At 34.9% G+C, this 15,581-nt stretch overlaps 1 protein-coding gene across 26 annotated transcripts in view; it reads right to left on the reverse strand.

Annotated features, from left to right (window-relative positions):
- Positions 1 to 359: 359 nt before the first annotated feature.
- Positions 360 to 15,581, reverse strand: part of MLIP (muscular LMNA interacting protein) — a 245,332-nt gene continuing 230,110 nt past the window's right edge. For 14 of the 26 annotated variants that reach the window (XM_074333100.2, XM_074333101.2, XM_074333102.2 and 11 more), the window contains 2 exons: positions 9,449 to 9,502; positions 5,992 to 7,918 (listed from right to left, as the gene is read on the reverse strand). In XM_074333100.2, the coding sequence (XP_074189201.2) occupies positions 7,868 to 7,918; positions 9,449 to 9,502 (105 nt within the window). In that variant the 3' untranslated portion in view covers positions 5,992 to 7,867. Of the gene's footprint in view, positions 680 to 5,991; positions 7,919 to 9,402; positions 9,503 to 11,382; positions 11,407 to 15,581 lie in introns of those variants that run through there. The other 12 variants (XM_074333093.2, XM_074333103.2, XM_074333097.2 and 9 more) reach the window with 5 other exon arrangements.

Genomic DNA, 15,581 nt, shown 5'->3' on the forward strand with positions numbered 1-15,581 from the left:
CATGTGGCAACAGAGAGAGGAAGAGAGAGAGTCATGTTAGAGACATTCCAATGACACGACACTCAACGTCACTGGCCTGTCCCTGATACATAGTCTGTACGGCAGCACAGAACCCCAACAGTACAGGAAAACAGGGTGTGTCGTGTGAAATACTAACGTTCTCATGTCTAGGACCTCCCAAATGAACCCCTCGATATTGGCGTCTCCGGAAAGCAGGCAAAGACTCATTTTTGTAAAACTTGTTCCTTTTCTTCACATGTGGAGAAAAAAAAAAAAAAAAGCCAAAGGGGAATAAAACCTGATTCAGTAAGTAATGCATGCATTAAATAAAACTGGTGTTGAAAAATGGTCACAGCCGACTATTTACCCATGATTCTTCTTTATTTGGCTGCTAAGTATAGGGGCATGTTAGTACTGCTGTCAGCTTAACAAAAGGTATTAAAGGCGCTAACAGTGGTGCAAGAAGCTGGAGGTAAGTTTCTCCTATGCTGGGTGTTATGAGAGTATGGAGATGTTGTATGCTCGCAAGAAACTTTTTTTTTTTAGTTCCACTGCTGCACTGCTAAAGGGAACCCTCATACTCTTGGGGGTGGGTGGGAATGAAATCTAGCAAATTAGCACCCGCATTCCAAAAACTTTAGTGCAGCCTGGGTTTTTCGCTTCTGCTCCAACTTCATTGCTGCAAAATAAGAGAAAGTAGTAGTCAGGTGATGGAAATAAGTAAATTAAAAAAAAAAAAAAAAGTACACCCAAAAATTTATACATTAACATTTGGGCATAGCACCTCGTATTTTAAAAAAGGATCATAAGTAGGAAAATTTTGTTTATTTTTTCCCCCTCAGTAGCTATTTTCTTGTTACACAATTAATGGTATAATAAAGTCACCAGCTTTGCTTCAAATCAGACTCTAATCTCTTAAGAGCTCAGCAGAGCTCTGGCCGCCTGCAAAGTGTTACCACAGCTTTGAAGGGCGGTGCAGCCTTGGGAAACAGCACTGCCACATCCCACCCACATCCCCTCACCTTTCATCCCTTGGCTTCTGCCTTCCCTATCTTTTAGCACTGACTGCATCATTCCCTGAAATGTAAACTCTAAAACAAGGAGATAAAGTGAACTGGGATTGAATTAACTTCCAGCTTTTGCAAAATGGAACATTACAAAAGACAGGCAGGAAATGAACCTCTTGCCTTTTTTTCATATATTGATTTCATTGGCTTTATAATGTAGTTATGTAGTAAGGGAGTGATTCTAATAATTTATTTATCCATCCAATCTCTATGTGTTCCTATGTGATAGGGTTTGACTGTCTGGAACAGATAAGATAAATGTAACTGAATGGAGATGCGTATTAGTAGAGCACAGATTTCAAGACAAAAATTATAAGAGAAAGCATCAAAGATGAGGCCAAAAGAGAAATTCAGTTCTAAAACATTACTCTGATAAAACACGACAGAGTGACGCCAATGGAAAGAAATGACCTTAACTTTATATTTCCAGGTGCCAAGTCATGGCTGACAATGGCACATTCCGAAACGGACTGTGCAGAATACAAGGGGTCAGTTTCTCTTTTGCAGGCAACTCTCCCTGCTATGCCTTTGCCTAGATCGTAAAGTCAAGAAGTAGTGTTCTAAGACAGCCGTGGCTTAGAGCTGGCCTCAAGGGGAGCACAGGCTACATGCAAGGAGTAAGGAAAGCAGATAGGAAACCCAAGTCTGGCATGGCCAAGTGACTTAGCAGGATGGTGAAACATGGATATGTCCTGCATCATTTAGGAAAAACTGCATTTGTTAGACTAGAAAGAGTTAGGGAAAGAGTTGCTAATACACGGGGGTAGATCCATTTCTGCACTGATTTGTTCTGGCCATAGAAAATAAACAGTCATGATACAAGTGGTTGCACCTTTCATCATCTGGGATTCTCTGAAGCTTTAGAATGAATGGAAGAAATTATTAAATTACATCTCCTCTTTTTCTTGCTAACAAATAAAAACTATGATTTATTTGGATTTTCCTGAAAGTCCCAACACTTGGTAGCTAGTAGTAGAAGAGATTTAAAGAAATCATCATGATTTAACTAACACCTATTGAATGCTATGCATTTCATATGCTAAACACATTACATGCATTAATGCAGACTTTCACCATAATCCTTTAATCTCATGTTATTGATATTGAGGCTCAAAAAGATGAAATATCATGCTCAAAACCACCATATTGGAAATTAAACCCTACGCTTTCATTTCTTTTTGTTGTTCTTGTAGTCCTTAGTGTATCCTAGCCATACTGAACCATATATCTCATCTGGCTTGTCACCAGAAGACTTTAAACAGAAGATAAATAAGGAAATACTTGTAGACAGGATTATAATATTAAACAAAATATTGAACCCTCTAGATTCTCTTTCAAATATAAGATTTTATAATTATATGAATAGTTAAATCCAATGACAGAGGAGTCGGTAGTTGGTCCTCTGACACCATGCTGGCAAACTCAGCACTATTTCTCGGCCTTCCTGAACACATTGGCAGATCAAAGGAATATTTGGCACCACAGCTCAGCAGCTGGTTTGAAATGATGCATTATGCTATGACAGATAGAGTCGTGATCATAGACATTTTGTGAAGTTTTTAATGTCCCTTTGCCAATCTCAATCTCAATAAAGAGCTAAACAACTTGAGAAAAACAAAGGTTGACATTTAAGGAAGATGAAAATCATTAATAAAATACTTTTTGTTAGACTAGCACCATGTCAGTCAAGGCTCAGTATTGTATCATATTATCATCTGAACAACTTACTTATTTTGGATACAAGAAAACATTAAAAAAAGAAAAAACTTGTGACATGTAGAAAATCATAATTTTGAAGGGAGTCAAATTCCAAAACTATTTTTATTTAGCATTTACTCTGGGTAATAAGTGATATAGTACTGTGAAACTTGAAACCAATGTCACAGAAAGAATTTTTATTAAAGAATGTGCTATGTACACTGATTTTTCATTCCCTTTCAAAACAAAACCATCCATCCATACTCTTCTCTGACAAACGAAAGCAAAATGATCTACATATGTGTTCTTGTAAATATGAAACCAGATTTCTAGTATGCAGAACTAACAGTAATTTCCAGAAAATATGTATCATGATATTATAAATTGTTGTATATTCATTTTATTTCTGAAAGATTTTAAATGTATTTTGGACATTTGCATAACCACTAACTTTGGTGTAAAAAGCCAAGATGTATTATCAGAATATATTATCCATAAGCTAGAAACTATAAATATGTAGTTCAGTTATTAAGGCTCTGCAAACGTAGCCCGATACATAGAGAATGCAAGTGTCATGGACTCTAGAGAGCACAACATTGAATCTGGGGTCAAAAACATTAATAACTGGATGACCTGAGCTCCAAATAGTTATTAACTCGGATTTTATTCTGTTTGTTTATCTTGAAAAACCAGCACATAGGAGAATGTAAGTCCTTCTAGTTCCTGACTTCTGCTCAGCTTTAACATGCCTGACTCTCTACAGTGCAAAAGCCAATATTAATCTACCAAGATGGCTGAGGAGGAGAGACCGCAAAATTGTCAAACCCCCACCTCTCCTATATTAGATCCATTGAGTCCCTAGAAAAGAAGAATAAGTGAGACATCTTTCTTCTCATTGGCTACTTCAGAATAAGACTCTCAGATTTCAGTTGTGCCCTTGTCAACATAGTATAGGGACGAATGGAAATGAAAAGCAGGAGGCTTAATTTTCCTGGTAAAAATAAGGGAAGAGATTTTCAACCCTCCTTTCTTAGAACATTTACTTTAGAAAACTTGTCAGTGTAAGGACATTCTCTGTTCTTTGAAATGTATATAAAGTCCTTTTGAAAACTTGATGGATATTTTGTCAGCTTTAAGACCCAGGAAAGTCCTTCTCAAGGACTTGAGAACTAAGTAAACATCCATCCTCTATCTCCTGGTTTCTGAGGGAGGGTAAGAAGCCTGACTTTAGCTGATACCTGACTCCAAGTTATAAAACTACCTCCTGTCATAAGATATGAGAAGTTTATTTTCCTTTGTATATAGGCAGTTAACTGTCCTAGGTGGTCACCTCCATTACCAGAAGACTTAGGATAAACTATGCGTAAAAAATGGGACTGTGGAGTCCTCTTACTTGAGGATGAATTGAATTATTGTTTATCTTGAGAACATGTGTATATGAGTTGTACTATATGCTTGGCTATATGAAGGGTAAGATTCATTCCTGACTTTGCAATCTCTTAGTGATTGTCTGTGATGCATATCAGATTTTGGTTCAATGCTTATTCAATAACAAAATGATTTTCTTTCTCTATTGCGTTTGTGAAGAGGACTTCTGGGTTAACAGAATGACTTTTTTTTTTTTTAATTACATTCCCCCAACATAGGCTGGGGCTTACAACAGGAAAGTCATTTTGATGGGATCCACTGCTGCCAAATCTGGCAGCAGGATGTCCTTTCTTTGTTATTTTTTTGCCTACCTGCATGTCTAGGCAAGGTGGCTATCCATTCAGGTGCTCATATAAGGTGTCTTTATAAGACAAATTTACCCTGGCTTTCTGTCAGTTGTCTGTCAAAGCATATGAATCTTCTTTTAATTAGCAGTTAGCAATATCCAGATTCCAAGTTCTAGCCTAAAATTCAAACCTTGAAGTCTCAGGGTTGATAAAACCCAATCTGAGATTTATCAAAGTTTGATTTAGAGAAATAATATTTATGGGAAATTGCCTGAAGGGAATAGAGTGAGCCTATTGTTCTCAATAATTTCATTTTTACCCTGGAATCAAACCAGAAAATAAGAGTGCCTTCCAAGAACAAGTCACTTATTTTCTCTTGTCTACATCCTCATCTGCAGAATGAAGATAAAGGAATGAGATGCTTGTCCCATAAAATTAGAACTTTAGACATCAACGGAGGTTCTGGAATTCATAATAAAATAAACAGCCTTAGTCACCTTGCTACTGTATTTCCCCGAAAATAAGACCTAGCCGGACAAATAACTCTAATGTGTTTTTTAAAGCAAAAATTAATATAAGACTTGGTCTTATTTTACTATAATGTAACACCAGGTCTAATATAATACCAGGTATAATATAATATAATGTAATATAATATACAATACCAGGTCTTATATTAATTTTTGCTCCAAAAGACACATTAGAGCTAGGTCATATTTTCGGGGAAACATGGTAGCAGAATTGTTATCTTGCCAACGCTTAAATGTTCATCAAAAATCTGCAAAGAGAAGGAATAAGAAAACAGGAGAAGAATTTGCCAGGTATGTGTTTTATGGGCAGCTAGTGAATGATTAGCTCTCAAGTTGTGCTAATAAAAAATAGATCTGAAAGGTCAGAATCAAATGCATCTAATCATACTTTTGGAAATCAATTGACCCTCAAGTTGAAAATAAAATGGGCCTAGGTCTGCATGTAGTAGGTGATGTGAAGAGTGGCGGGTCTGTTTGTATCTCATTCCCCAGTATAACTTTCATAATAACCCTGTAGAAAGAGGAATTGGTTATAGAGCAGTTGTGGATCAAAGAGTTGCTGAATTCACAAGGCATGATGAATACAATCAGAAATAATTATTGCTACTTGAATTTAATTTCTTCTAAGTAACTCTACTCAGAAATCATTTATCTCAGGCAGGGAGTTTGCTCGAAATTAGATGGTATTACATATACACCTTCTTGGAGATTACTACATTGGTGTGAATAATTGAAATCCATTAAAGTGAACTTCTTTGAAAATTGACCACAATAGTCAAATCAATTATTTAGGGATCTGATCTGCTCGTATGGGGGTCCATCAATGGCCAAGCATTTTTAAAAATACTATATAAAATGATAAATAAAACATCCTTTGGAATTTACTAGCCCCCAGAAGAAATAGCATCAAATGCTATGCCCCACCCTGCCAATTTTCCAAACCTTGTGTGAAAGGAAAAGGGAAAAAAAAAAAAAAAAAGACACAGGCAAATTAAGTTTTATCAAAAAAATTACAGTGAATTTCAACATAGAATATATTTCTCAAAATTAATCTACCACAGGTTAAAGCCATGTCAAACTTTTATGACATTAGACAGGAATATGTGACCCAAAGTTTTATTAATTCAAAGCATTCCCTGATATGAAATTTATTATGGTTCTCCTGCTTTTACTTTCAAATTTTTGTTTCCAAAATAAAAAAAACATGTGACTGGCTTTCTTAGACTGCCAATGAAGAAGCTAGAATTTGAGGATCTCAACTCTTGTTGTACATTTGAATCACTCAGGGAGGTTTTAAAACAGCAATGTATTTGCCCATGTCCAGAGATTATTGATTTAATCTGCCTGGAGTGGAACCCTGATCCTGGAGCTCTTAAAAAATCCCAGAAGATTCTAATGTTCAGCCAGACTTGAGAACTACTGAACTAAATGATAAGTAGAACTGTTGTTCTGAGTTACTTCTTTTAAATGTACTGTATAAAATATGTGACTTATGAAAACAATGAACAAATCAAATAAGTCTGGTTTTAAATAAATTACCAAGTTAATTTAAAAAAACTAGTATCTACAAATAGCATAATCAAATACAAGAAATGGGAGTCTGATAGTAAGAAAGACAGATTGCTATCTTTAGGAAATGACATAATAACTACGTAAGAGGTAAATTCTGAGATCCGATCAAGGGTCCTTCCATAATCGTTTATTTGCACTGGGTTGGTAACTGCAATGTTTCACCCCTTAGAACATATAGTTATAAGACCAGAATTGCTGTATAAAAACAGATAGTTTTCTTAGTTGGTGCTTTGCAGATAAATAAATAACAAAGAGAGGGAAAATATATGGGTCACTATTGCAGTGTGACCACATATCATAAGGAATTGTAAAATTTGCTGAATTGCTCCAAAATATGCCAATGTTGTAAGAAGTAAAACACAGCACAGCAGAAGCAGAAAATGTCCTTTTGCTTAATTATTTACAAGTTTTTTAATACTAACAGTAACTCACTATCTCTCACAATGGCTAAACTTCAAACTTAATGGTATTTTATGGTATTTTTTCATATATTCCAAACATGAGGTTGAAACCTTTTTTTTTTGGCAATCTTATTCACTAGATTAATTTTGTTTTGTCTTTAAGGTTGTGATAATTGGTGCAAAAAAGTTTGCAAATGTTATAATACTATATCTACCCTGCTCTTTTTGCAACATAGTCTTTCAGCATAACCCAACATTCAGAAGTTCTTAATTCAGCATTTATTATCTGAACTGGATGCGTTTGTTATTGAAATAATCAACTGATATTCAATTATTGTGTAGAAACATTCTTAATGTGTAAAGATAGCCTATATGAACTTAAACCAAAATAACATTTGGAAGAAACAGAACATTTGATTATTATATATTCACCCGAAAATCACAAAATTTATTCAACCATTCTCCTATTTTTGGACATACATATTTGTCAAATTTTTCACTATTACATAATTTGCCACCATCACACTGAAAGGGCTACTACATTTAACAAAGAGTTAATATCCTTAATATATAAAGGGAGTTTACAAGTCAGTAAGAAAAATATTACCATATACCAGTAGATAAGTGCATAACTTAATGCAAAAGCAAAATAGACAAAAATAACAGAAAATACAGAATATTTAAAATGCAAATAAAATGAAAGATAATTTCCCCCTTTAAATTACAAATATTTTAAAATATGATTTTAAAGGAGAAATCGATTTAGATAATATAGACAGAGATTTAGATGAAGACAGAGAGCTAGACAGGGTACAGCAGAACACTTAAGAGCCCAGGATTCAGGCAGTCACATCTGGATTCCTGATTGTGCAGACACTTTCCAGCTATTTGGCTTTAGGCAATATACTGATGTCCCTCAGCCTCAGTTTCCTCATCTGTGAGATGGAAATAATAATAGGACTTAACTTACAATGTTTTGTGAAGATTAAGTAAAATAACACATATAAAGTGCATAACACTTTTTAACATACAGTAAACTCTCAATAAATTGGCGATTATAATAAATCTCAATATGGCAACTGTACATGGAAACAGGTATTCCAACAGGCTCCTGGTAGGGTGAAATGCTACAATTTTTCAGGAATGCAATTTAGCTATATGTTTATACTCACGGAAAGAATAATCCTATCTTTAAAAAATCAGAGAGGTGGTCAAGGACATAAATCCACACCTATTTTTAACATGCCTTTTATATTTTAATAACTAATGTTACAGCACAGAGGCACATTGGTCTTATGTGATAAAAGATTTTAAAATTTGCAGAAATAGGGATGTCGGTTTATGAAAAGTAGAGGAAAATATTCAGATTTTATTTGGAATTTTCTTATTCTTACTTCTTTTGTACTATGTTTTTTGTTTTTGTTTGAGTTTTCCCTAAACTTGGAGGCTGCAAAATTGAGCACGCCTCACTTATGATAGTATCTGAAATGAATGAGTGAGCATACTTATTCCTTTCTTAAAGGTAAGTCCTTTAAAAGAAATCACTTTTTTTATACTTGCCACTTTGCCTGAGAGGATGTAGAAGAAAAAAACATTGCTCAATTATGCTAGCTCTTAATTAACATAAAATTAAAACTTCTTTACACATTTTTTTCTGTCTCTCTGGTATAGTATTTATAATTTTTTTTTAATTTTAATTACATATATTATATAATTATACATAAATATGTAATTATAATTATACATAATTATAATATATAAATGTATATAAATTATATATATAATTTTAAAAATTATAATGACTAGATAGATAGATAGATAGATAGATAGATAGATAGATAGACAGATAGTCTATCACCTCAAAATGTGAAAGTGGCTAACCATTTGCAGGAAATTTAGAGGCTATGTTTGAGCTAGCATGTTTTTGCCTGTATGCTACCTGCCATATGCAAAATTCACTTGGGGGTCAAGAAACTGAGATACTGTGAGATACTGAGACCTCTGACTCAGAAGAGACACCATAAGTATTATGGGACATCCACGGACCCTCCAGATAAAGGAAACAACAGTGGTTTCACAGTAAATCCAAAGAGGAAATCACAAAGACAAAACAGGAAGGAAGGAATTAGTTTGTGATCAAGGGGCTACACACCTGGGAGCCTCTGGTATCACCTTCTACATTAAGAAGCAGCAAAAATTTACTTATTTAACTATCAAAGGTTTATGAACAACACAGAGTGGGCCAGTTAATTATTTCTTTAAAAAAACAAAACACAATCTTATTCATATATATATATAAATATATATAATTATAAATATATATATTTATATTTGTATATATGTATATATACATATATATGGAGAGAGAGAGAGAGAGAGAGAGAGAGAGAGAGAGAGGCTTATTTCTATTTCTTAATACCTCATGGAAATGGATAATTAGCTCTCCAGCTGTATCTTACATTTACCTCTTTGGAATCAAGAGTTTCATGTTCAGGAATAGCCACCATTGGATGACTCAGCTTCATAGAAAAGATGCCCAGGATGTGATGAGGGGTAGAAGTGAGGAGAAATAAATATTTAAATTTCATTTGAATAGATAGTTAAAATATGACATAAGTATACTATTACTGTTCATAGTAGAGTCTACCAAGTGTAAACATTAAAATTTGATTGTTATTCAAAACAAAGGAAGATATTCTTAACCTAGAAAAAAATTTGGCAGATGGTGAATACTTTGAGCATAGGACCACATCTTATTTATTTTTCTGTCCCACATAAACTCTAACAGTGCTTAGCATATAGCCAAGACAACAGTGCTTAGCATATAGCCAAAATAGTTATTAAATGTTTATTGAATGAATGAATTATTAAACCACATGAACAGATATTATAAAGGGGAAACAAAGTTATATTTCTTTCAACTCCTACAATAGGCCTAAAATTGAAAAGTTCCAAAGCAAAAGAGATAAATCATGTTCTGACCCACAGTTAATGCAACTTTATCTATAGACAGTAAAGGCTTACTTGGAATGTAAAGCATTGTGCATTACTGCAAACAATAATAATCTCAATATACAGGGACTTCATAAACATTGCAATCTTACCAGATGATGTTATTATAATGTAGTTTACAACACAGTGACTCTTTAATAAAAGGGAGTTTCTTTTGCTTATATAAGAATTTTAATTATTTCATGGGTCTTCTGAACACTACACATACACTTCAACTTGTTAAGATGGAAGAAAGTCATAGATACGCAAGAAAAAGAGATAGAATGAGGGACACACACACAAACACACACACACACAAATAAGTAGAAGGGAGAACAATCATTTGTAATAAATCTCTATATCCCCTTTTTTCACTGTCTCGCCTCACTCCAACTTTAGGATAACCAAAATACCTGATTTGACATGAACAGTCCCTGTTTCTGCTATTGTCCTGAACAAATCAGGGCTATGGAAACGACTGGCTCCCTTTTACTCTTAATAATGTCCTGAATTGATCAATAAATTGCAGAACAGTGACTAGCTCCTAATCCTCCAGGGCAATTCAGAGGATCCCAGAAATTTAGATGTGGCCCAGGGGGACGCCAACACTGGCTGTTGGGGAGGTCAACCTCACATTTCCTCAGACTTCCCTCTGTTCTGGCAAGTTTTCAAGTTTCCTATTATGTTAGTCTCCTAAAATAGAATAAGACAAATATTCTGAAATTTGAAGAGGTAGGAACACTCCCAGTAAAATATTTACTGAGACTGGAAAAACAATTGAGTAATTATGTGATATCTACTTTTACATTCCATTCCTTCTTTTCAATATAGGTATTCATTCATTAAGTCTATTTTATTTTAATCTTGAATTTCAAAAGCTATGTGTTAATTATCCTAATTAACAAAAAAGAACAGAAAATGATTAATTCTAATTAATTGGTAATCCCCAATTCATTTATATTTGGCTTTGGAATGCTTTTTTCTACTTAAGATCTTTTGTCATAATAGGTTTGCCTTTTATTATCCTCAAACTTACCAAAAATCATTAAATAAAATATGATTTTGTTCATGGATTTAGTCATAATCATTTATTATGTACTCACATGATAAATTATACGTATTTGTTTATTTAGTTTTCACAACAACCTGGTAAGGTGAGCACTAATTTTACCCTGTTTTACAGATGAGAAAACTAAAATTGAGAGGCAGAATAACTTATTCAAGGTCCAGACCTAGTAAGTGGCAGAGCCATGTGCTTTCAAAGCAAGTGTGAAGTGGCAACATGCTGGGAAGATACTCAGGAGATGTGAGCGGGAGACAGGGGAAGGGAGAAATGTGTACCACTCTGCAAAAGGAAAAGGCACATACTAAAATAAAGGCAAGAGCGTACCTTTCAGAGATCAGAAGCTGGTCAGGAGTGGCTGGTCTAACTCTGAAAGGGCATGCACAAGACACAATACAATGGAGTTTATATGTCAGATAAGGAGTCTGGGCTTCATTCTCTAGGCAGTGAGAAGACATTGAGGTACTCTAAGAAAAGGCTATGTGTGGTCAGTCTTTCATTTCAAAAAAGTTACTGTGGCTGAAGTGAAAAATATGGATGGGGGAGGGCATTGGAGGATATTGAAGTAATCAGAGAGACAGAGACAGAGAGACAGAGAGAGAGAGAATAACGAAGGTTTAAATTAAAGCATTGCCTTAGAGAATAGAATAGACTCAAGTTTTTCTGGGTGACTGTAGGCCCCCCTACTCCCTAGAATGAAAGAAGAAACATCCAGTAGACCCGTTGATATTTTGTTGATTAGGGAAGAAAAATTGGGAAATGTTGGACAGAAATAATGTTGAATGTTGATATCTCTGTTGAATGCAAAGATTTTATAATGCACAAGGGCTAGAGATGTTAAGTGGGGAGAAAAGTAAAACATGGTGTGAAAATCCTATTACAGTCAGAATGCAAATAATGAACATAAAACATTAAAATAAATTATATATTGGTGATTGGCTTGCTATCTATATAGACAGAGTAAGTGAATACTGAAGGACACAGAGACTCCTCCAAGCCTGTTTACTTGGTGGTAAGTATTCTGGAGAACAAACGACTATTTCGCATCCAAAAAATAAAATGAAAAGTTAAAATTTTATTGTCAGATGATTATTCAACATAGAAGGATCAATGAAAGGGAAAGCTCAGATGAAATGAAACAAAACATACTCTTATCCTGGATGGAGACTTCAGGGCCAGATATTTGTAACAGACTAATTAGACCTTTGCTCACTCACCATTGCGGAATCATCAACAGTGTGGTATTTGAATAAAATGTTCAGTTGGTTTTATTATACTCTTGATCACAGCTGCCACCAAAGTAATATAAAGCCTCGTGAAATGTTTGTTACCAGTATAGGGCTTTCTCATAAATGTCACTGCTTCTCCAAAGGTAACACTAACTTGTCTGACAAAGACACATAAAATTCCCCTCAAACCAACTAGAAAATTGAGAACCCTGTAACTACCCTGTTTCCCCGAAAATAAGACCTAGCCAGACAATCAGCTCTAATGCATCTTCTGGAGCAAAAATTAATATAAGACCTGGCCTTATTTTACTATAAGACCACGTCTTTAATGTAATATAATGCAATATAATATAATATAATATAATATAATGTAATATAATGCAATATAATATAATATAATATAATATAATATAATATAATATAATATAATATCTGGTCTTATTTTACTATAAGACCGGGTCTTATATTAATTTTTGTTCCAGAACACATTAGAGCTGATTGTGTGGCTAGGTCTTATTTTTGGGGAAACAGGGTAGAAAAAAAAAAGAAGAAAGAAAATATGCAAAATGTGCTTAAATCACTTAATTCTTTAATTTACCTGAGAAATGGAACTCAAAGCTCTAGCTTTTATGAAACAACTCTCTCCCCTACACCTACAAGATGAAGTAGGTTTTCTTGTCTGCCAGAAATTAGGAAGCTGAGGAAGTGTTGTAAGAAATGTGAACATTTTTAATTTGCCAGAGGTGCTACACATGCTATTCAGAATTCACTTCTTTGGGATTTTTTCTTTTTTTTTTCTGAATCACATCCTCTTGTAAACATCCTTTACTCTATTTGCCTACATCAGCTGTACCTTCTACTTCTGTCTCCCCACCTAGATTTGTGAACTACTCAAGCTGGAGTGAAACTTTCTTAAGAACATCTCTCAAGAGAACTGACAAATTACTGTAGCGATACCTATATAAAATACTGTGTTTCATAATAGTACAAGGTTGTCATTATGAGACTGTCAGCCATGGGAAGTCATGTGGATGATATGCTACTCATCTTTAGTCTTCTGCACCCGGCATGGGGCCTCTTTAGGACAGAGCAGACACTAAATAAGTACTGAATGAATAAATTAATGAAAGAAAGAAAGAATGAAATAGCTAGAGAAAACAAAGAGGGTTTTCTGACGTGCAGAACTAAAGAAGTCTGTATTAGGGCACAATGAGAAAGTGTTTTCTACATTCCTACAAGTCTCCTCATTTATATGAAACTTTGTAAGCGAGAGACCTTTGAACTAGGACTCTCACACATGTGTGCTCTCTTTGACCCTCAACAGTTCTTCTGCTTTCCAATTGAATTTCGTAGTCAGTGTTGGAGTTCACAGATTCTACTTGCAGGTTGGTGTTTCTTTCTCTTGAACTGCTCAAAAGTCTTCCAACACTAGTCCTGCAGTCATTTCGATCATGCAGCAGCCTGCCCCTTTCAGATGAAGCTGATGAGCTCCAGGTCAGCACAGCCCCACCATTCTTACTAAGAGGAAGCCAAGTGTCAGAGGTGACCTATTATCAGCTTATACATACACAGAGGGTGCCAAAAAAAATGTATACACATTTTAAGAAAGGGAAAAACTGTGTTAATTGTAATACTCAACATATATCAACAACAAAAGATGACTACAAGTCGCATCTGACTTCTGCAATTACAAAAGTTGCTCCTAGTGGTTACCATCAGCGCCCAGACACTTCCAATTACAGTGAACTACTGCTTGAGTATAGATAACGTCTCTTAAAATGTGTATACATTTTTTTGGCACCCTCTGTGTATCTACCTTACTTTACTCATTTAAGGGATCTGGCCTAACAAACTATTTTGACTTTTTCATCCCTGATTTACAATATGTACCAGTGCATAGGAAGCACACAGGGAATCTTCTAAATTTCAGATTCTGGCACGAAAGGTCTGGAGAGGGAGGGGCCTGAGAGTCTGCATTTCTAAGGGGCTCTCAACTGATGCTAATATTACCATAGTGGAGTCATGAGGCCATAGCCAGTGCTTTTGTACGAACTGATGCAATGGATGTTTTTCAGGTATTTATCTAGTCACAACTGAATTTAATTATATTCAAAATGTCCTAATCAATTAAGTTGTACTGCAGTTATATAACTAAATAGTTTAGCACAGATCTGTTTTATTAAGTGCCTGCAAATATCCCAAGCACTTTGCTAGATGTTAGCGATGTAACAGTGAGCAAACAGACATTGTCCTTGTCCTTGGAGACTAGGGTAGTGGGAGAGAGATATTAGTTATATATAATCAGGAATATCTGATTATATACACAAAATAATGTGTTCTGAAGTGAAAGGTAGGAGTGCTATGTTCATAATAGATAAATCTGTCTTAGTCTAGAAGGATGACAGAATCTGTCCCCAGAGGCTGAAATATAAAGGTTTTGCATGCATAAACTCCACTTACGAAGCAAAGGAATAAGCCTTGACAATGCTCATTAAATGAATGAAGTCTGTTAAATATGAGTTTATCTCATTCTCCAAAAAAACTGCAAGCGGCTGGAGGTCAGGGCCCATCATATCCCAGCACTTGTGCACCAAACTCTAGTTGACTTATTTCATTGCTGAATATTCTATGCCTTGGGCCAAAACGTGAGTAGTGCTCTGAGTTTTTCCTTAATGAGGGCTGTTCATGATATGAGCAATGAGGAAAAAGTCTGTTTTAAATGATAGAGACAAGCTACTCCTATCCATATGTCTTAAAGATTTCATCTGCATTAGCCTGCAATATTAAAAACAAACAAACAAACAAACAAACAACATCAGTGGCTTAAATATTTATTTTTAGAATTTAAACGTACAGCATCTCTTTTTGGTGATGCCCAAAGGTTCATGAGTTCACTTATACCACTAACTCCCTATGTGACCCGGGGAAAGTCACTTTGTCTCTAGACCTCAGTTTCCATTTCTTTAAAATCTGGGCCCTAACTAGATGAGTTCTAGTTCCTCTTCTGCTTAGATAATTCAATGAATTTGTGATGCTTAAGCAAAAATCTGTTGGTTGATAAATGATGCTGTATTAGAAAAAAGAAAAGAAAAAAAAGACCTTCCTTTTTAAAGTCTGTTGTACTCAGCCACAGCTGAGGCAGACACAGAGCTTACAGCAATAGTAAAAATGAACTCTCCGTCAAATCTTAACTGGCATCCTTAATATCCGTTCTTAGCTGTGACACTTGCTCCTTGTATGAACTTTTACAAACACTATTACGTTTTACAGCATCACTCTGTGTATTCCCTGAGTATTATCATATACTTAGTTGGC

Source organism: Rhinolophus sinicus, chromosome 2 (genome assembly GCF_057876585.1).
Source record: "Rhinolophus sinicus isolate RSI-liver-muscle chromosome 2, RSI-T2T, whole genome shotgun sequence".
In the NCBI taxonomy this organism is placed as follows: Eukaryota; Metazoa; Chordata; class Mammalia; order Chiroptera; family Rhinolophidae; genus Rhinolophus; species Rhinolophus sinicus.